Below are 22,304 nucleotides of genomic sequence, written 5' to 3'. Positions count from 1 at the left end.
GGGGCGGGACTCCGCCAGCTGACCAATGGGAAGCCGCGTCGATGTTTACTTCTCGGGACGACAGTGACGTTGATCACGGAAGTAAACATAAAGGAGAGGATTTAAAGCTGCGTCACAAAGTTTCTCACTTTGTTTGAGAAAGTCTCCAGAAGTGCGTGTTTTCTCTCCGGAGTCTGGTTCCGTCCTCTGTCTGAAGTGTACCCGGGATCTGCAGCAGGATGTCTCTGACGGTGAAGGCCTACCTGTTGGGGAAAGACGAGACGGTGAAAGAGGTCCGGAGGTTCGCGGTGGACCAGGACGTCTCCTGCAGCTTCGAGTATCTGAGCAGGAAAACCGAAGGAATCTTTAATATCCTGAAGAGCAACGGCTTCAACATGTACTACAGAGGTAAATATATATATAAATAACTTGGCAGCCCTAAAGTGTTAAATAACCTTAAAAAACGTTTTCAACTTGTTTAATTTTTTTTTTAATGTAAATTTAAATTATTTTACATAAATCAATGTTTCAGTATGTTAGTTTATTATGGTAAAATGTTAAAATTATTACAAATGTATTATAAACATGAAATCAACCTGAAGATCTCCTCAGTTAAAAGTGTGTGTTTTTCTGCTGGAGTTCTGCATAGAGAGACCAGGGGCCTGTATTCGGGAGCGGCGTGTGGATTTAGCGAGGTAACTTCAGGTTTATGTCGTAGCCACCGTGACGTCACCCGTTACTTGATGGCTTTTTGGCCGTCGCCATCTTTGTTTTTTTGCATCCAGACGTGACCATATTTGGACAAGAGGGTGGAGCTAGCGAGCTCCACCCTCTTGTCCAAATATGCTTGGTTAGCAAGGTGCATCCGTCATTTACGTTAATGTGATATTAGCTGGGATGCTAATTTTGGCTAGCGAGAAACGGGCTTAAAACAAAACGTACTTTCCAGAAAAATGAACATTCGACTCCTTAGAGAGTCTTTTAGCACAACCGAACGCTGATAAAGATGTTTTTTAGGACCAAAATGTTCCAGTTAACGTTCATAAAGTGTAAACGGACTGAGACAGCGCAGCGGATACGAGTCTCCTCTGTCCTGATTGACAGTTCGGAGCAATTCGTCAATCACAAAGTTGCATCGGTAACTGAACCTGCTCCAGATCAGGTTCTGTTCAAGTCAGACAGCAACACTATGAAAGCCACGCCCACTGATTAAATAATGACATCACCATCTGTAGATCGCGACTATCTGAGCTCCTTTTTTGGTTGAAGGGGTTTTTGGTTTTGTTGTTTTATGATGTTAAGACGTGACGCTGCAGGTGAATGTGATTTCTCACATTAAGACAATAAGTTTTTTTTGTTTCAATATGCAAATGAGCGCATTATCTAATGAAATATGCGCGGATTTGCATCTATTTCACAAACTGAAATCTGAACTCTGGTTAAAGTCAGGTTCAAAATTATTGTTTGATTTTGTTGACACATTAGACTCAAATGTTTTTACTGAGAGGAGTTTGACTTTTTTATTATTTCATAAATCAGAAAATACAGTCAACAGACATAAAACTAAATTTTCAATCTCAAACTGATTACTGAGGAACAGCACGTGTCAAAGCACGCCACGTGACGCATCTAAGCCAGTCACGTTGTCAGTAATCGACGCTAGCCAATCAGTTTAAAAGCTTAAATCCGCCTCTGCACTTTCACGATTGGTTGGCTGGTACAAAGGAAATGACCATATTTGGATGTGACAGCGTTGTGCAGCAAAGGGCTTTCTAACGGTACCGGGGATGATCCGGTGCAGACGGCGACAGCAGGAGGAAGCGTAGCGTTAGAAAGCTAACTTCGAGAAACCTACAGATGCTCAGAGAATGTGGATTATTATATTTATATATTATTCTGAAATGAAACAAATTGTCAGAATTGACCAGAGTATTATGAAGCGACGTTTTTTCCGGCCGTGTCTCGCCTTACGTTAGAACGATGTCTGGAACATTTAGAGTTTGTTAAATGAATCTGATGAAGTTCAGAGCTGAACGACCTCTGATGCAGCGCGTGAGGCTTTTAATGTGAAACGCTGACGTGGTCAAACATCGGAACACGTTGATTTAATGAAACACGTGATCACATGTCATCAGCTGGTCACGCACCTGGAGAGTTTCTGACTTCCTGCTGCAGCTGGATCAGGTGTCACCTGCTTCCTGTCCGTCTCGTTATTTAATATAACTGTAATCTGTTTGTAGAACATGTTTCGTAGCACAGGTAGCACAGGTAGCACAGCGAGCACAGGTCAAGTGTTTGGAGAGAAAACTGTCAAAATGATTCTCTTGGAGGCCACGAGTTCTGTGTGAGCTCAGGTGCTGTGGGCGGGTCCTCTGGGCTCAGGTGTGGTGAAAGACAGGTGTTGTGGGCGGGTCCTGTGGGCTCTGGTGTTGAGGGCGGGTCCTGTGGGCTCAGGTGCTGTGGGCGGGTCCTGTGGGCTCAGGTGTGGTGACAGACAGGTGTTGTGGGCGGGTCCTGTGGGCTCAGGTGTGGTGACAGACAGGTGTTGTGGGCGGGTCCTGTGGGCTCAGGTGTGGTGACAGACAGGTGTTGTGGGCGGGTCCTGAGGGCTCAGGTGTGGTGACAGACAGGTGTTGTGGGCGGGTCCTGTGGGCTCAGGTGTGGTGACAGACAGGTGTTGTGGGCGGGTGCTGTGGGCAGGCCCTCTGGGCTCAGGTGTGGTGACAGACAGACCTGTGGGCGGGTCCTCTGGGCTCAGGTCCTGTGGGCGGGTCCTGTGGGCTCAGGTCCTGTGGGCTCAGGTGTGGTGACAGACAGGTGCTGTGGGCGGGTCCTGTGAGCCCAGGTGTTTTGGGCGGGTCATGTGGGCGGGTCCTGTGGGCTCAGGTGCTGTGGGCGGGCCCTCTGGGTCAGGTGTGGTGACAGACAGGTGCTGTGGGCGGGTCCTGTGAGCCCAGGTGTTTTGGGCGGGTCATATGGGCGGGTCCTGTGGGCTCAGGTGTTGTGGGCGGGTCCTGTGGGCTCAGGTCCTGTGGGCTCAGGTGTGGTGACAGACAGGTGCTGTGGGCGGGTCCTGTGGGCTCAGGTGTTGTGGGCGGGTCCTGTGGGCTCAGGTGCTGTGGGCGGGCCCTCTGGGTCAGGTGTGGTGACAGACAGGTGCTGTGGGCGGGTCCTGTGAGCTCAGGTGTGGTGACCGACCGTTTCCTTTTACCTGTCATCGTCTACGGGAGCAGATGATCCATCGCTCATACGAGTCCAGGAGCTTTTCAAAGCCGACTCCGGATCGAACAGTTTTGTAGCGGCGTGATTACAAACATCCGTACTTGAAAAGCAGGTGCGAGCTCACCTGTAACGATGGACACCCGGAGACTCCACCTGTTGACTTTTGAAAACTTCCTGTTTATGCCCAAAGTTGGGTTAGTGTGTGTGTGTATATATTGTATTTATATTGATTGATGATGTTTTATATGGGAATGTATTATGGTTCTGGGAGGTTTGTTAGATTCGGCTTATTTTTAATTGGTTGGCCTTTTTATTTATGAAATGTAAGCTTTGGATTTGGGAGTATTATTTTTATTTTTTTTACTGTAATATCTTGCGCGCTATTGGCAGCTGCAGATAGAAGTTAGCTTTTATCTACATCTGGTGCAGCACATGTATTGTGCCTTGTCCCTGTTGGATAAATAAATGATGTTTCTGTACGTTTCAGATGAAGATGGAGACCTGGTGGCGTTTTCCTCTGATGATGAACTGATGATGGGTCTGGCCTGCATGAAGGACACCACCTTCCGCCTCTACATCAAAGGTACTCACCCGAAGCCCGTCTTAACCCCACCTGTACCCCACCTGTGTCCCGTCTTAACCCCACCTGTGTCCCACCTGTGTCCCGTCTTAACCCCACCTGTACCCACCTGTGTCCTGTCTTAACCCCACCTGTACCCACCTGTGTCCTGTCTTAACCCCACCTGAACCCTGTCTTAACCCCACCTGTACCCACCTGTGTCCCGTCTTTACCCCACCTGTGTCCCGTCTTTACCCCACCTGTGTCCCGTCTTAACCCCGTCTTTACCCCACCTGTGTCCCGTCTTAACCCCGTCTTAACCCCACCTGTGTCCCGTCTTAACCCTCTTAACCCCACCTGAACCCCACTAGGGTCAGAGTCAGAACAGGTGAACTTCCGTTCTAATAAAGTTTTATTGAACTCTTTCAGAGAAGAAGGAGCACCGCCGAGACTTCCCTCTTCACGCCTTCCCTCCCTTTGCCTTCGGCCACCCTCCTCCAACTGGAGCTCCTCATGCCCCGCCCCCTCACCTGGCCCCGCCTCCGGCCCTGCACCCTAGCGTCACCTGTGACGGCTGCGAAGGCCCCGTGGTAGGAACTCGCTTCAAGTGTTCCGTTTGTCCGAACTACGACCTGTGCTCCGCCTGCCAGGCTCGAGGGACGCACACTGAGCACGCTCTGCTGCCCATCTGGCACCCTCTGCAGGTGAGGAGCATCATGGGAAGGAAACGGGGGCGGGGTCTAACAGTAATTATGAGACCATGCCCTCCAGTGATGTCACACTGTTCTCAGAATACAGTGTGACCTCACCGGTGACAGGAGGTAGATGTGATGCCAGCCCCGCTCTGTGACTGTCAGGAGTGTGTGTTTTTAACCCTGCCTTGTGAGTGATTGGTGTTTTTGTGAACTGTCCTTTGTCTGTCTGCAGTGGTTTCCTCGGGGGAAATGGATGAAAAAGATGAGACACTGCATGTGGAACCAGAACCTGAACGTGAACCATGCTCAGAACCAGGATCAGGACCAGGCTCAGGACCAAGCTCAGGATCAGCCTGGATCCTCCAGACCTGCTGCTGACTGCAGCGCCCCCTCTGGTGAGTGTCAGGAACTCTGCTAAAATAAGTTTTTACTTGATTAAGTGACATGATCTAATCCTCGTTAATGACATCATCGGTGACCTCTGACCTCTGTCTGTAGCCTCTCAGGCCAACGTGGACTTCCTGAAGAACATCGGAGAGGGCGTGGCGGCCTTGTTGAGCCCACTTGGTGAGTGATGTCAGTGTTTATGCCTGAGATCAGTACAGGTTTCTGATTGGCTGCTCTGGAGAGTGAAACCAGGAGCGAGGTTCAGGCGGTTTCTAACTCTTCAAACCAACCAGACTGCAGTTTCAGCGGTGGCGCCCGCCGACTCTGAGGGCGTAAACGACAAAACATGACTTTAACAGAAACACCTATGGATACCTGGAATACCGCCCGAGCCTCCCTGGCGCTTGCTTGCAGGAAGCGATGTTGTCCTTTCAAAGTAATAGTGCGGTTAAAGGAGGTTTGCTGTAAGACGGCACTAACAGGAAGTGATGTCACGTGTGTGTGTGTGCAGGTATCGATGTGGACATCGATGTGGAGCATGACGGACAGAGGACCAAAGTGACCCCTCCCTCCCAGAGCGGAGGGGAGGAGGGAAACGTGGAGATGGATGGCGTTGAGGGCGTTGAGGGCGGAGCCAGCGAGGGGTCAAAGGTCAGTCTGTGTGACGTGTTTCAGCTTCAAGAGACGATCAGTTTGAAATCCGTTTGGTTTAAAGATCAATAATCAGTATTAGAGTCAGTTTCAGGTTTTTGTTGACAGAAACTTTCTAATCAATAAATCAGTCAGACGCATCAGAAGCTGTGACATCAGCAGCCAGTCAGAAAGCGATCCGTTACCGTGGAAACACAGGTGTTAGTTCAGAAGTGTTCCTGTGCACTGATCCACATGAGTCTGGTCTAAGTCTGATCCTGGTCCTTCTCAGACCAGTAGAACCAGTAAACCTGAGCCAGGCTGTGCTCTTCAGGTGTGCAGAGACTCAGAGACCGATGAGGAGTGGACTCACCTGAACCCCCGAGAGGTCGACCCCTCCACCGGAGAGCTGCAGTCCCTCCAGCCCGGGAACCAGGACCAGGACCAGAACCAGGACCAGGACCGGGGTCCCCCGTCAGGACAGCATGGGCCAACAGGTCTGAAGGAGGCGGCTCTGTACCCTCACCTGCCTGAAGGTAAGACCCCGTCCTCCCCTGTGCTGTTTGGTCCTTGTGTATGATGTCACTGCTGACCTCTGACCTCTGATCCTGCCCCCCCCCCAGAGGCGGACCCCCGCCTGGTGGAGTCTCTGTCTCTCATGCTGTCGATGGGTTTCACCGATGAAGGCGGCTGGTTGACTCGCCTCCTCCAGGCCAAAAACTTCGACATCGGCGCCGCACTCGACGCCATCCAGTACGCCAAACAGCCCCGCCCACACCAGCCCTGATGTCACCACCATGATGTCACCACTGACATCGTCTATCTAAACCATGATTGGTTCCTGTTGTTTCTATAATCTGTTAGCATCAATCAATACTTTTAACTCTTTGATTTCTGTCTCCACCTTCTGATCTCTGTTGCTCTGATCAATAAACTCATCAGACTGAACCTGAAACTACTGATCTGTCCGGCTGGTCATTCGCCTCAAAGCCTCAAGCGAGTAAACGATCAGCTGTAAGTCCTCGGACCTGGATCTCTGTCTCTGCTTTAAAGAAATACTCGCAGAGGAAACCGTGAAAACACTCTTCAGAGCTAAATGCTCGTTAGGAGTAGAGTGACTTGACGAGGCGTTAATCTTGATTCCATGACATGAAATCCACAAAGAAGAGATGGTTAGATTATTGCTCAGTGTGGCGACAGTGAAAAGGAGTTTGTGGTTTCAGATACTAAGACCTGTAAGCTTCTCTCTCTCTTCACAGAAGATGACTCTTTTCAGCTATTATGGCCACTGGCCCATCACTGTCAGCAGAAGACAAAACGGGTCACGTTCATCATGATTACCACTCTTATCCACGGATCACCAGGTGGCGTTATGGTCGCATGACCTTACAGGGTTCGTTCACATTTTGACCAATGAATTTCTATGACATTTAAGACAAATTTTCATGACCAAACAAAGAAAAAGAGCAGGCCTGCGTCTGCACATGATTTGTAAGAATAATGCCAATTAGCCACCGTTAGCAGCCAAAGTGTCCCTCATCGTTAGTAGGCTTGTTCAGTCTGTACCGCGTCTGAGATTAACCTTTTAGCAGCTGGCATCCTCGCCAGTGTTATTAAATCTACATAACGCACGTGGGAGCGTCATGTATGTGGCGAGTTCTCACCAGAGCCTTCGCTATTTTACGTGCTAATGACTAATCGGTAGGTGTCAGGAAAAGGAACAACACAAGAGCACATGGTGCGGTGCTGTGGCTCCTCTCCCAAGAAAAATGGAGTTGTTTGAATAAAAACTGCATATCTACGTAGTTTTAGACGAGTATCATTAATGCGTTTCAGTGCGTCCTGGCTCCGGCTAAATCTACATCGCTCCACAACCTGGAGGAGGAGCTAGCAGAACTGAGTGTCAGTATAATATTCTGACAATAAAGTTCAATTAATAGGATGCTGTTAGTATAATGTCATTATTTCATATATATATTCATAACACTGGTATGATATAAATTCCAGTTAAATACAGTAGTTTATTTTCATTCATTAAATTCTTGTGCAAGAAAATGGTCTGTAATGTGCAAAAGTTCTAACTCGTCAATAATCAGAACCATCAATGCAGAACAATGAGTTCAACACTAAAAGGTTTCTGTAGCACAACAAACTTTTTATTTTTATTATTCAACCCCACCGACGCTGTGATTGGTCTAAAAGTGACATTAAAGGAGCACATCGACTTTCTAAAAGTTGAACATGTTTCAACAGAAAGCTAAACGGGCAGCGAGCCAAACCTTCCTTATGTGATCACCAGCCATGTTTCCATCCAATTGTCATGCGAACTTTAAACGTCCTTTTGAAATGTCGCAAAATCCATCGGCTGGTTTGGAGCAAATAAACCAGGCTGCGGCGAGCGTCGTTACGTCAGTAGTTGACGTTACACAGGGCTGTAATAAACAAGACGTCTGGGTTCCAAACCAGAAACAAAACCAGTCGCGTGAACCTGAGGGCCACTGAAACAGAGAGAGGTCCTCAGAAATGTGTTTCAAGCGGGCAAGTTACGTTATGGGAATATCCGGTGTTCTGCAGAGTTTTGCATGCACCTCCAGATAATGATTATAAACGCTATAATCCTAATCAATCCTTTATGGGGTTCATCAATGGTGATGAATGAATGAACCACCTCAGAGCGACCGGACGGTAAGATTACCAAGAGTTCAGTTTAGAGCTGCTCTGTATGAAAAGTGCAATTAGATACCTTCTGCTATGAATGTGCACTTTATGAAAATAAATAACTCATACTGACGCCTTTTCTTTTAGCTAGTTCGTAACAACAGGCGGAAACATCGCTTTCCTACGTTCCCACTTCACCTGCTTCGCTGCCTTCACCGCCGCCTCTCTGCTAAGCTCCGCCCCCGCAGAGCACCGAGCAGCACGACTATATATTTTTTTACAGATCTGTCTGATTCACGTGGGTCACCTTTTCAGGTCTCAGTAGGGCTGGGATTCAGTATTGAAACTAATTTCCATGACAGAAGACATTTTCAAATACCAGGACTTTTCCAGGTTTTTCATGACCGTAGGAACCCTGATCTCAATACAGAGAGGCCGTTATCCTCGGTCACTAGGTGGAGTTGATGATAAACAACCTGTTCACAGATTTGTTGTGCATCGCACAGACGTCTCAGTTGGACTCTTCTTCCAGAAAACGTTCTCAACTAATTTGACATTTGCTTCTACAAGAATCCATATTTGGGTTTTCTGACACATCTGCTGACGTGCTCCGTCTCAGAGGCCAGAAAGGGGTTTTATTGTGTGTGGGCTTGTTTTTATTAAGTCTGGGGGCTCCAGAAACCAGGATTCCACTATATATGCGGGGACCAAATGCTGGACCAGGGGCCTGCACCACAAAGCGAGTTCAACATACCCCGGATCTCCTCCAGTTAGCCGGCTTCACTAACCCGAACAATCGCGGTCGTGATAAGTGGGACCATGAAGCTGGTTATGAACTCCGTAAGTCAACCCAGGGTTTCCCGATCCAGCCGGGCGCACGTTCACATGACAGAGGCGGAGTCAGCAGCAGAGGACCAATCACAGACATGAACAAGTCCCCCGTCAGCAGAGCGTCATATTTCACAAAGAGCAAAGTGTAACTCTGCAGAAACAGGACCGGGTCCAACAGCTGCAGCTGACTCATGCATGTCGATGTCTAAATGAACAGTAGTCTATAATAATGTGTTGATCTGATGAGCTGGATGAAAATATCAGCCTTATTCTTTCAGCTCGGCTGTGAGTCGGTGTTTCCACACCTATTTCTAGGAAAAAGACCTAAAATAACAAACCCAAAATGAATCAGTAATATCTCCTCAACCATTTGGCCTAGATGCGTAATTCTGGTCTCCTTTGAAAGGTCAGAAGCTAAGGAATATAAATCCATTGTATATTAACACATTTATTTTACCATTACAGACTACATGGAGATGAAATACAGAAAAAAATATATTTTCATCCTCGCCTGGTAAAAAAAAGCTTTAATTTAATGCAATAAACCATCAAAACCATCATAAGGTAGATTATTATGCACCTGAATATCTTCTAATACACCTGGAATATAACTGTAACTGTAAATTTGATGAAAAGAAACATTTATTACACAATTTTTTTTTTTAAATGTCCATGTTTTGGCCATATTTACTGTTTATATGTTCACTTTTATTGGTAGTTATCTTTAAAACATTATTTCTCTCCATACAACCACGTTCCAAATAACATAAAGCTTCCAAAACAATGAAATATTGATAAAAACAGGCAATATTAATGACCAAAAGCACTCCCGTGCTTTACAGGCCACAGCTTGAGAACAGAACATCCTACAGGGCTCTTTCTTTTTGTCTCTTCAAGACGAAGAGAGGGGCTGCATGAGGTTGTAGCTCCTACGGTTCGCCAGCAGAGGCCGATGAAGGCCGCTGCCTCCAAACAAGCTCTTCTCCTATGAGAGAATTTGAGGTAAAAATGAAACTTATGGTGCTCCGTCGACCTCATCAAGATGGCGGCCCGCCAGGCGGTCTCTGTGGACACAAATGGCCACTGTTTTTGGACAGAAACCAGCTAGAACAGCGAAAATCGATTACGCCCCTAACCCTTTACTGTAAAAACCTGCGGGCAACAAGAACCTGAGGATTTTAATCAGTCTCTGTAGGATGATGGGATCTCCTACAGATGGTGATGTCATTTTCCAGAGAGCCGATTGGTCAGCAGGCTGCGTTTTCATAGAGTTGATCTCTTACCTGGATCAGAACCTGCTCCAGCATAAGTTACCATGGCGATCTACCCCGGCAAGAGGTGAAAACCCAGCAGGGTTAACCCCGAAGTTACCTGGATAAGCTCAGATCCTGCTTCGTGGTGCAGACCCCTGGTGTTACAGAGAAAGTCGGCACCACGGTCCGAACCAAAGTTCATGTTTTGATACATTTTGATTCATTCGGTTAGTTTTGGTTTGGTTTCACACTGAACTCTGCGACCGCACTAAAGGACTTCACCTGACAAACCTGTCGTCATCATCGATGTGGGCTGCGTCTCCTTGTACTTGGCATTGATTGGTTTATTAAACAGTTCAGTGGGGAGCTTTGACAAGAATGAATGAATAAAAAATGAACATATGCAGATTTGCCACTATATTACTTTTATGGCATTACTACCTGCAGCACCAGCTATACTGAAGGCTCGTTCACATTCGCAATTAAACGTCTTCGCTGTGCAAACATTATAACGGCGCCGACAGGACAGGAGGAGAAGACAGCAAGCGATCCTTCTGCACCTCCGTCTCAGGAGAAACTAAAGATGTATGTGGCAGTGAGCTTCTACAGCGGCCGTCTGTTTAAAAAGATGAGCTGTGACGGGAGATTTATAATTGTGTCCTTATTTCAGTGCATTTATGTTTCCGGTTTACACGTCAATCGCCAATCTTCCTGTAAATAGTCTGAAAGTCCGAACCGTCCAAAAAATGCTTTCACACCAGAAACGAACCGAACCATGTTTCAGTTTGATCCGGACCGAGACTACCTCTTTTCGTTGGACCAAATTCCGTCTGTTTGGTCCGGACCAAACGGGGCAGGTGTGAAAGCCCCCTGATCTGCAGCCTCATGAAGAGTTCAGGACTTTATCTTTCTGCGAACTCTACGTTTAATAATTACGTTTCATGTAACTTTTCCCTTAAATCTTTGAATCTGTGTATTTTAAACAAACAGCAGGATGAATCTTTTTGGAAACAAACAAAATCATCAGTTCTACCTTCATATCAGCATGTTTCAGTACAACGTTCAACATGTTTGAGTGACATCTGTGATGATGACAGCGGTCATGTGACCATCAGTTAGTCGTGTGGACAGGTAGCGTGGTTCTGACAGCGACGTCTCAGACGATGACCGTCCTGGACGTCAGGGTGACCTTTGACCTCAGGCCCGGTAATGATGAAGAGCACGACACGTTCCCCAGAGTCTGGTCCTCGGGGTCGTCGTGGCAGCACAGAGCGCTCCTGGCCTTCTTTCTGAACTCTACCGACACGAAGTAGAAGATGAAGGGGTCGATGCAGCTGTTGAAGGCGCTAAACGCTAAGCTAACCATGTAGGGCATGTAGAGGTCCTCGCCATCTTTGTGTGCGTAGGTGAGGAGGAGGAGTATGTTGCTGGGCAGGAGACACACGATGAAGACCAGCAGCACCAACACCGTCACCCAGACGGCGTGTCTGTACTGCTTCCCTCCGTTCATCAGGGCGCGCAGCACGGCGCCGTGGCAGAACAGCACGACCAGGAAGGGCAGCAGGAAGCAGAGAGTGAACAAGATGACAAAGTAGGGCAGGAAGTAGTTCTCCTGCGCCTCCTCGGGCAGCGCGTCGTGGCAGGTGGTGATCTGCAGCTCATCCAGCTCGTAGGTCTGCCGTGACACCAGCAGCGGCAGCATGGCGGCCGGCACCACCACCCACACCGCCGCCGACATGTACAGAGACGCCCGCCAGCTGCGCAGCGTCATGCTGCTAAACGGGTGAACCAAAGCAATGTACCGGTCCAGAGCCACCAGCGCCAGACACAGTACGGACCCGTACATGTTGCCGTAGAACATGGCCATGACGACGCGGCAGAAGGGCTCGCCCAGCGCCCAGTGGTTTCCTCGGAAGTGGTACCCGATGCGGAACGGCAGGACCAGCAGCAGCAGGAAGTCCACAGCGGTGAGGTTGATGAGCAGCACGGTGGACGGCAGCCGTTTGGTCCTGAACAGCAGGACCCAGAGAGCCAGCAGGTTGGAGGGCAGACCCACACAGAAGGCCAGCAGGTACAGGACCGGCAGGTACAGGTTGGTGATCGGAGCCTGGATCTCCTTCAGCTGCTTCTCCTCCAGAGTCGTGAAGTTACAGGTCCGCTTCAGCCTGAACGCCCGCAGAACTGCAGAGACCAGAACACACGTTGTAGTACAGAAGTGTAGTACTGTATTATAGTACTGTAGTGTAGTACTGTAGTATAGTACAGAAGTGTAGTACTGTATTATAGTACTGTATTATAGTACTGTAGTGTAGTACTGTATTATAGTACAGAAGTGTAGTACTGTATTATAGTACTGTAGTGTAGTACTGTAGTATAGTACAGAAGTGTAGTACTGTATTATAGTACTGTATTATAGTACTGTAGTGTAGTACTGTATTATAGTACAGAAGTGTAGTACTGTATTATAGTACTGTAGTGTAGTACTGTAGTATAGTACAGAAGTGTAGTACTGTATTATAGTACTGTATTATAGTACTGTAGTGTAGTACTGTATTATAGTACAGAAGTGTAGTACTGTATTATAGTACTGTATTATAGTACTGTAGTGTAGTACTGTATTATAGTACTGTAGTGTAGTACTGTAGTATAGTACAGAAGTGTAGAACTGTATTATAGTACTGTAGTGTAGTACTGTATTATAGTACTGTAGTGTAGTACTGTAGTATAGTACAGAAGTGTAGAACTGTATTATAGTACTGTAGTGTAGTACTGTAGTATAGTACAGAAGTGTAGTACTGTATTATAGTACTGTAGTGTAGTACTGTATTATAGTACTGTATTATAGTACTGTAGTGTAGTATTGTAGTGTAGTACTGTAGTATAGTACAGAAGTGTAGTACTGTATTATAGTACTGTATTATAGTACTGTAGTGTAGTACTGTAGTATAGTACAGAAGTGTAGTACTGTATTATAGTACTGTAGTGTAGTACTGTAGTATAGTACAGAAGTGTAGTACTGTATTATAGTACTGTAGTGTAGTACTGTAGTATAGTACAGAAGTGTAGAACTGTATTATAGTACTGTAGTGTAGTACTGTAGTATAGTACAGAATTGTAGTACTGTATTATAGTACTGTAGTGTAGTACTGTATTATAGTACTGTAGTGTAGTACTGTAGTATAGTACAGAAGTGTAGTACTGTATTATAGTACTGTAGTGTAGTACTGTAGTATAGTACAGAAGTGTAGTACTGTATTATAGTACTGTAGTGTAGTACTGTATTATAGTACTGTAGTGTAGTACTGTAGTATAGTACAGAAGTGTAGAACTGTATTATAGTACTGTAGTGTAGTACTGTAGTATAGTACAGAAGTGTAGTACTGTATTATAGTACTGTAGTGTAGTACTGTATTATAGTACTGTAGTGTAGTACTGTAGTATAGTACTGTAGTGTAGTACTGTAGTATAGTACAGAAGTGTAGAACTGTATTATAGTACTGTAGTGTAGTACTGTAGTATAGTACAGAAGTGTAGAACTGTATTATAGTACTGTAGTGTAGTACTGTAGTGTAGTACTGTATTATAGTACTGTATTATAGTACTGTAGTGTAGTACTGTATTATAGTACTGTAGTGTAGTACTGTAGTATAGTACAGAAGTGTAGTACTGTAGTATAGTACTGTAGTGTAGTACTGTATTATAGTACAGAAGTGTAGTACTGTATTATAGTACTGTAGTGTAGTACTGTAGTATAGTACTGTAGTGTAGTACTGTATTATAGTACTGTAGTATAGTACTGTAGTGTAGTACTGTAGTATAGTACAGAAGTGTAGTACTGTATTATAGTACTGTAGTGTAGTACTGTAGTATAGTACAGAAGTGTAGTACTGTATTATAGTACTGTATTATAGTACTGTAGTATAGTACAGAAGTGTAGTACTGTATTATAGTACTGTATTATAGTACTGTAGTGTAGTACTGTATTATAGTACTGTAGTGTAGTACTGTATTATAGTACTGTATTATAGTACTGTAGTATAGTACAGAAGTGTAGTACTGTATTATAGTACTGTAGTGTAGTACTGTAGTATAGTACAGAAGTGTAGTACTGTATTATAGTACTGTAGTGTAGTACTGTAGTATAGTACAGAAGTGTAGTACTGTATTATAGTACTGTAGTATAGTACAGAAGTGTAGTACTGTAGTATAGTACAGAAGTGTAGTACTGTAGTATAGTACTGTAGTGTAGTACTGTATTATAGTACTGTAGTATAGTACAGAAGTGTAGTACTGTATTATAGTACTGTAGTGTAGTACTGTAGTGTAGTACTGTAGTAGCTCCGTATCTACTGGTTGTGTCACTGATTATTTTAAAACGGCTTGCGTGAACCCACTTTTAAAGAAACCTGGTTTCGATCCCTCCCTCCCACATAATTTTAGACCAATTTCAAAACTGCCTTTTATTGCAAAGATTCTAGAAAGAATTGTATCCAAACAGCTGCTCACTGTGCTGGAAAATAACAAATTATTTGAAAAGTTTCAGTCTGGTTTTAGGAAGTACCACAGCACTGAGACTGCCCTGCTTAAAGTCACCAATGACCTTTTAATGTCTGCTGATGAAGGTATGTGCTCAGTCCTTGTACTCCTGGACCTTAGCGCTGCTTTTGACACCATTGATCACAACATCATGTTAGACAGGCTGAGGCACTGGGTGGGGATCTCTGGTACTGCCCTAGAATGGTTTTCATCCTACCTGTCAAATAGGAAGTTTTGCGTGTCTGTAAACAACTATGTCTCCTCGTTCTGTCCAGTTAAATATGGTGTGCCTCAGGGGTCGGTCTTAGGACCCGTTTTGTTTTCCTTGTATCTCCCCTTGGACATATTATCCATAAACATGGCATTTCTTTTCATATTTATGCTGATGACACACAAATATACTTGCCTGTCAGATCCACAGACCCTGGAATGCTGAGTTCACTTAACAACTGCCTTTGTGAAGTTAAAAAATGGATGTCAAATAATTTCCTCCAGCTGAACTCAGACAAAACAGAAATCCTGGTCATCGGGTCCCAGCAGATGGCAAATCAAATACTGCCATCTGCTGGTTCCCTAGTAAATCACATTAAGCCTGTGGCAAAGAACCTTGGTGTTTGGTTTGATAGTAATTTAAATTTCGAGCAGCACACCACAAAGCTTGTTCAATCATGTTTTTATCAACTTAGAAATATAGCAAAAATTTGATCTATGTTAACTTTTAAGGACACCGAGACCATTTTACACGCCTTCATCTCATCACGCCTGGATTATTGCAACAGCCTTTTCACCTGTTTAACCCAAAAATCTATTGATCAACTCCAGACTGTCCAGAACTCAGCTGCCAGGCTTTTAACCAGAACAAAGAAATATGACCACATTACTCCTATTTTAGCTTCATTACACTGGCTCCAAGTAAGACCTGGTCTGATCCGGAGAGACTGCATCCATCCGACTTGGGAAGGAGCAGCTCTCATTTCTAGAAATCTGGCCAAGTTTATTAGTGGACCAAATCCATGACAACCCAGAGTTGAGACCAGGAGGCAGAGTCGCAGTCTAACACACTTCTCTGCTCCTCCATTTCAGGAGTTACTTAGTGAAAACCCTACAGTGACGTGTCTGTCCCGAATTGAATTTAATATTACTGTAGTGTAATCCTGTAATATATTACTGTAGTATAGTACTGTAATATATTACTGTAGTATAGTACTGTCCTCTCTTTGTTATAACGTCCTCTCTCTAATAAGACGTCCTCTCTTTGTTATAACGTCCTCTCTCTAATAAGACATCCTATCTCTGTAATAACGTCCTCTCTTTGTTATAACGTCCTCTCTTTGTTATAACGTCCTCTCTCTAATAAGACGTCCTCTCTTTGTTATAACATCCTCTCTCTAATAAGACATCCTATCTCTGTAATAACGTCCTCTCTTTGTTATAACGTCCTCTCTCTAATAAGACGTCCTCTCTTTGTTATAACGTCCTCTCTCTAATAAGACGTCCTCTCTCTGTAATAACGTCCTCTCTTTGTTATAACGTCCTCTCTCTAATAAGACATCCTATCTCTGTAATAACGTCCTCTCTTTGTTATAACGTCCTCTCTCTAATAAGACGTCCTCTCTTTGTTATAACGTCCTCTCTCTAATAAGACATCCTATCTCTGTAATAACGTCCTCTCTTTGTTATAACGTCCTCTCTTTGTTATAACGTCCTCTCTCTAATAAGACGTCCTCTCTTTGTTATAACGTCTTCTCTCTAATAAGACGTCCTATCTCTGTACTAATGTCCTCTCTTTGTTATAACGTCCTCTCTTTGTTATAACATCCTCTCTCTAATAAGACGTCCTCTCTTTGTTATAACGTTCTCTCTTTGTTATAACGTCCTCTCTTTGTTATAACGTTCTCTCTTTGTTATAACGTCCTCTCTCTAATAAGACGTCCTCTCTTTGTTATAACGTCCTCTCTCGAATAAGACGTCCTCTCTTTGTTATAACGTTCTCTCTTTGTTATAACGTCCTCTCTCTAATAAGACGTCCTCTCTTTGTTATAACGTCCTCTCTCTAATAAGACGTCCTCTCTTTGTTATAACGTTCTCTCTTTGTTATAACGTCCTCTCTCTAATAAGACGTCCTCTCTTTGTTATAACGTCCTCTCTCTAATAAGACGTCCTCTCTCTAATAAGACGTTCTCTCTTTGTTATAACGTCTTCTCTCTAATAAGACGTCCTCTCTTTGTTATAACGTCCTCTCTCGAATAAGACGTCCTCTCTTTGTTATAACGTTCTCTCTTTGTTATAACGTCCTCTCTCTAATAAGACGTCCTCTCTTTGTTATAACGTCCTCTCTCTAATAAGACGTCCTCTCTTTGTTATAACGTCTTCTCTCTAATAAGACGTCCTCTCTTTGTTATAACGTCCTCTCTCTAATAAGACATCCTCTCTTTGTTGTAACGTCTTCTCTCTAATAAGACGTCCTCTCTTTGTTATAACGTCCTCTCTCTAATAAGACATCCTCTCTTTGTTATAACGTCTTCTCTCTAATAAGACGTCCTCTCTTTGTTATAACGTCCTCTCTCTAATAAGACATCCTCTCTTTGTTATAACGTCTTCTCTCTAATAAGACGTCCTCTCTTTGTTATAACGTCCTCTCTCTAATAAGACATCCTCTCTTTGTTATAACGTCCTCTCTCTAATAAGACGTCTTCTCTTTCAGGGACTAAAAGTCAGCTCGGTCCTCTCAAAGATATTAAAACATGAACCATGTTGCAGCTGCAGCTATGACACTAAGAGAGACTCTTTGCTTGTGAGCTCTTTATTGCAGAAACTCCCAGCAAATGTCTGAGAGAACCTGACTGTTTAAACTGAGACTCTCTCTGAGACAGTATGTCCTGATCTGAAACAGGAGCTGCTGACTATTAAACTTGTCCCCAGCTGTGTTCAGAGGAGGAGGAATAAGACTTACAGATGGACATGTTGCGGCATTCGTCTGCAGGATGAGAATCTGGAGAGAAGCTGCAGACGGACGGCAGCAGAGAGACCAAGACCAGAGTCCCAAATAATAACCCCATCGTCTTCTGCTTCTTCTTCTGCTTCTTCTTCTTCTTCTTCTTCTTCTTCTTCTTCTTCTTCCTCTTGTAGCAATACTCTTGCAGTAGTAGTCTTAGTGGGATCAGTGCTGTGAGGCTCAGCAGCCTGTAAGTATTAACTGATCTCAGAGCTGCTGATGTCGACTGTCGTCTTCCGCTGATGGAAACCAGATGGGTGTGTGCGAGTCTTGTATGTCTATCGTTGTGAGGACACACAATCACACAGCTGATACCATCAGGACGTCTGACGGTAAATGTGTGTTTCAACTTCAGCCGCAGCCGTGTGACTCAGACTTGGCAGCAAAGAAAAACTAAATATTAAGCATTACTGTCATATCTTACAAAACAAGCAGTACGAGGCTTTCCAGCTGTTGCTGATAACATCAGTGCACAGTGGAATAACTGTGACAGTGTTTACAGGCAGAAGGACAGGAAACCCCCCTGAATGACGCCCCTTCCGCTGCTTATATTATAACTCTGCAGGAAAAGCCAAAGGCTTGGCTCTGAACACTCCTGAGAGATCATCTCATATATCATCACAGAGTACGGTCTAGACCTGCTCTTTTATGAAAAGCGCTGTGAGATAACTGTTGTTGTGATTTGGCGCTATATAAATAAAATTGAATTGAATTGAATTGAATCTAATGAGCCACGCACATCAGTTGGCTGGGCTTTTTAGAAAAATGATGTTTTCACTTTTTTATGGTTTACATTTAAGGAATTGACAACCTATAAAAATCACGCAGATAAGCCGATACCGCAACCAGCAATCATATTTCTCCTGTCTTAGCTTTTCTGCATTGGCTTCCTGTAAAATCCAGAATAGAATTTAAAATCCTTCTTCTTACCTACAAAGCTCTTAATGGTCAAGCACCATCTTATCTTAAAGAGCTCATAGTACCATACTAACCCACCAGAGCACTGCGCTCCCAGAATGCACCTGGGGTGTAGGCCTAAAGGACACGCAAATTCTTTTTCCAATCTACAGTTAAAAAAGACAGAGGTGGTATGGAATGCACACATGGCAGCTGTCTAACAGCAGATGGCGTTATAATCAAGGTAAGTGCGTTTGGGCCTGTGAACCCCAGTTACATCACATGTTCAATCATTACATGTGTTCCATGAATAGAGCTGCTTCCTGTAAAACATTATTTTTCCTAACTAACCAGATGCAGTTTGTACCGGGCTTCGACAATCATTAAAACTAGTTATTATTACTGTTACTTACATTTTATGTGGAACTTGCGTTGTCCTACTAAATGAACAGGTGTAGCCTTCAGTATGAATGTGTTGATTTGATGTGTTCTTATGGCGTGTGAGACAGCTTCAGCCTTATTCTTTCAGCTCAGCAGTGTTTCGGAGTTTCCACATTAAAAGCCTCGGGGACAGAATAAGTGGTTGTTCCAACTCATTTTAAGGACTTCAAACATCAGATTTATTTATTTACCGCACTCAGAAATGTTCCAAACATTGTTCTACGTTAACTTCCCAAAGCAACAAAATGGAAAATGTATTCATGCCATAAAAGCTGCTCAGAGAGTGGTGAAAGACCGCAACATTTACTGAACACTCCCCCACATTACCTGCACAGCTAGCAAAAGGTGGCGCTACATGACCAGTCTCTGTAATACAAGACAACTACTAACCTAAAATATACACATTCATATTAAACTTAACAGGTGGACCAAACTGTATGCTCTGAAAATAATACAAGTCTTTAGTGCCCTACAAGGCTTTAGAAGCTACAAGGCTTTAGTGAGCTACAAGTCTTTAGTGCCCCACAAGGCTTTAGAAGCTACAAGTCTTTAGTGAGCTACAAGTCTTTAGTGCCCCACAAGGCTTTAGAAGCTACAAGTCTTTAGTGCCCTACAAGGCTTTAGAAGCTACAAGTCTTTAGTGAGCTACAAGTCTTTAGTGCCCCACAAGGCTTTAGAAGCTACAAGGCTTTAGTGCCCTACAAGGCTTTAGAAGCTACAAGGCTTTAGTGCCCTACAAGGCTTTAGAAGCTACAAGGCTTTAGTGCCCCACAAGGCTTTAGAAGCTACAAGGCTTTAGTGCCCTACAAGGCTTTAGAAGCTACAAGGCTTTAGAAGCTACAAGGCTTTAGTGCCCTACAAGGCTTTAGAAGCTACAAGGCTTTAGAAGCTACAAGGCTTTAGTGCCCCACAAGGCTTTAGAAGCTACAAGTCTTTAGTGCCCTACAAGGCTTTAGAAGCTACAAGGCTTTAGAAGCTACAAGGCTTTAGTGCCCCACAAGGCTTTAGAAGCTACAAGTCTTTAGTGCCCTACAAGGCTTTAGAAGCTACAAGGCTTTAGCGTCCTACAAGTCTTTAGTGCCCTACAAGGCTTTAGAAGCTACAAGGCTTTAGTGAGCTACAAGTCTTTAGTGCCCCACAAGGCTTTAGAAGCTACAAGTCTTTAGTGCCCTACAAGGCTTTAGAAGCTACAAGGCTTTAGAAGCTACAAGGCTTTAGAAGCTACAAGGCTTTAGTGCCCTACAAGGCTTTAGAAGCTACAAGTCTTTAGAAGCTACAAGGCTTTAGTGAGCTACAAGTCTTTAGTGCCCCACAAGGCTTTAGAAGCTACAAGTCTTTAGTGCCCTACAAGGCTTTAGAAGCTACAAGGCTTTAGCGTCCTACAAGTCTTTAGTGCCCCACAAGGCTTTAGAAGCTACAAGTCTTTAGTGCCCTACAAGGCTTTAGAAGCTACAAGGCTTTAGTGCCCCACAAGGCTTTAGAAGCTACAAGTCTTTAGTGCCCTACAAGGCTTTAGAAGCTACAAGGCTTTAGCGTCCTACAAGTCTTTAGTGCCCTACAAGGCTTTAGAAGCTACAAGGCTTTAGTGAGCTACAAGTCTTTAGTGCCCCACAAGGCTTTAGAAGCTACAAGTCTTTAGTGCCCTACAAGGCTTTAGAAGCTACAAGGCTTTAGAAGCTACAAGTCTTTAGTGCCCTACAAGGCTTTAGAAGCTACAAGTCTTTAGAAGCTACAAGGCTTTAGTGAGCTACAAGTCTTTAGTGCCCCACAAGGCTTTAGAAGCTACAAGTCTTTAGTGCCCTACAAGGCTTTAGAAGCTACAAGGCTTTAGCGTCCTACAAGTCTTTAGTGCCCCACAAGGCTTTAGAAGCTACAAGTCTTTAGTGCCCTACAAGGCTTTAGAAGCTACAAGGCTTTAGTGCCCCACAAGGCTTTAGAAGCTACAAGTCTTTAGTGCCCTACAAGGCTTTAGAAGCTACAAGGCTTTAGAAGCTACAAGGCTTTAGTAAGCCACAAGTCTTTAGTGAGCTACAAGTCTTTAGAAGCTACAAGGCTTTAGTGAGCTACAAGTCTTTAGTGCCCCACAAGGCTTTAGAAGCTACAAGTCTTTAGTGCCCTACAAGGCTTTAGAAGCTACAAGGCTTTAGAAGCTACAAGGCTTTAGAAGCTACAAGTCTTTAGTGCCCTACAAGGCTTTAGAAGCTACAAGTCTTTAGAAGCTACAAGGCTTTAGTGAGCTACAAGTCTTTAGTGCCCCACAAGGCTTTAGAAGCTACAAGTCTTTAGTGCCCTACAAGGCTTTAGAAGCTACAAGGCTTTAGTGCCCCACAAGGCTTTAGAAGCTACAAGGCTTTAGTGCCCTACAAGGCTTTAGTGCCCTACAAGGCTTTAGAAGCTACAAGTCTTTAGTGCCCTACAAGGCTTTAGAAGCTACAAGGCTTTAGTAAGCCACAAGTCTTTAGTGAGCTACAAGGCTTTAGTGAGCTACAAGTCTTTAGTGCCCCACAAGGCTTTAGAAGCTACAAGTCTTTAGTGCCCTACAAGGCTTTAGAAGCTACAAGGCTTTAGTGCCCCACAAGGCTTTAGAAGCTACAAGGCTTTAGTGCCCTACAAGGCTTTAGTGCCCTACAAGGCTTTAGAAGCTACAAGGCTTTAGTGCCCTACAAGGCTTTAGAAGCTACAAGGCTTTAGAAGCTACAAGGCTTTAGTAAGCCACAAGTCTTTAGTGAGCTACAAGTCTTTAGAAGCTACAAGGCTTTAGTGAGTGTCACATCCCGGCTCATAGAATGTGACAATAAGACCGAGCAGGTTAAAGTGCCAAAAAAGAATGTTTTATTACAGAAACTATAAACAACATAACTATTTACAAAAAATTAAATTTGATTATCAGTGGCATCAGTGGTGAGTGGAGTGCATGGATGAGTGAAAAATGTATGAATGAAGGGTGATGGCAACTCAAGACAGAAAACAAACCAGGAGATGAGGCTTTAGTGCCCTACAAGGCTTTAGTGCTTCAGTCTCTGTAGGATGATATCGCTGTACAAATGCATCGTCCACAGCAAACATACTTTCAAGCACTGTATCTGTGGGATCTCCTACAGATGGTGATATAATTTCCCAGACAGCTGATTGGTCAGTTGTCTGGGCCTTTATAGCGTTTATCTCTGATCTGTAACAGAACCAGAGGAGGTTAGCAGTTCAGAACCATAGCGATCTACCTG

General features: G+C 44.4%; 2 protein-coding genes across 3 annotated transcripts; one reads left to right on the top strand and one right to left on the bottom strand.

The window, feature by feature from the left end:
• The first annotated feature begins 99 nt into the window (after positions 1 to 99).
• On the top strand, positions 100 to 6,430 carry sqstm1 (sequestosome 1). Of its 2 annotated transcripts, none has more exons than XM_038698591.1 (8): positions 100 to 387; positions 3,689 to 3,784; positions 4,190 to 4,464; positions 4,688 to 4,850; positions 4,954 to 5,022; positions 5,354 to 5,493; positions 5,765 to 6,008; positions 6,096 to 6,430. In XM_038698591.1, the coding sequence occupies exons 1-8, from the start codon at positions 219 to 221 to the stop codon at positions 6,257 to 6,259; spliced, it is 1,320 nt and encodes a 439-aa protein (XP_038554519.1). In that variant the 5' UTR covers positions 100 to 218; the 3' UTR covers positions 6,260 to 6,430. The 2 variants fall into 2 exon arrangements, with proteins under 2 accessions (XP_038554519.1, XP_038554520.1); XM_038698592.1 differs by having other exon boundaries at positions 103 to 387; positions 5,807 to 6,008.
• A 4,568-nt stretch (positions 6,431 to 10,998) lies between these two features.
• si:ch211-132p1.2 (proteinase-activated receptor 4) lies at positions 10,999 to 18,381 on the bottom strand. The gene is made up of 2 exons (XM_038698590.1): positions 17,704 to 18,381; positions 10,999 to 12,395 (listed from the first exon to the last, which is right to left on the bottom strand). The coding sequence occupies exons 1-2, from the start codon at positions 17,807 to 17,809 to the stop codon at positions 11,371 to 11,373; spliced, it is 1,131 nt and encodes a 376-aa protein (XP_038554518.1). The 5' UTR covers positions 17,810 to 18,381; the 3' UTR covers positions 10,999 to 11,370.
• Between the last annotated feature and the right edge of the window lie 3,923 nt (positions 18,382 to 22,304).

Source organism: Micropterus salmoides, unplaced genomic scaffold, assembly GCF_014851395.1.
Source record: "Micropterus salmoides isolate LMB-PRFRI ecotype aquatic unplaced genomic scaffold, ASM1485139v1 Ms_hic_scaffold_5, whole genome shotgun sequence".
NCBI classification, from domain to species: domain Eukaryota; kingdom Metazoa; phylum Chordata; class Actinopteri; order Centrarchiformes; family Centrarchidae; genus Micropterus; species Micropterus salmoides.
The sequence above is the reverse complement of the archived record's forward strand: the minus strand, read 5'-3'. Positions and strand labels throughout refer to the sequence as shown.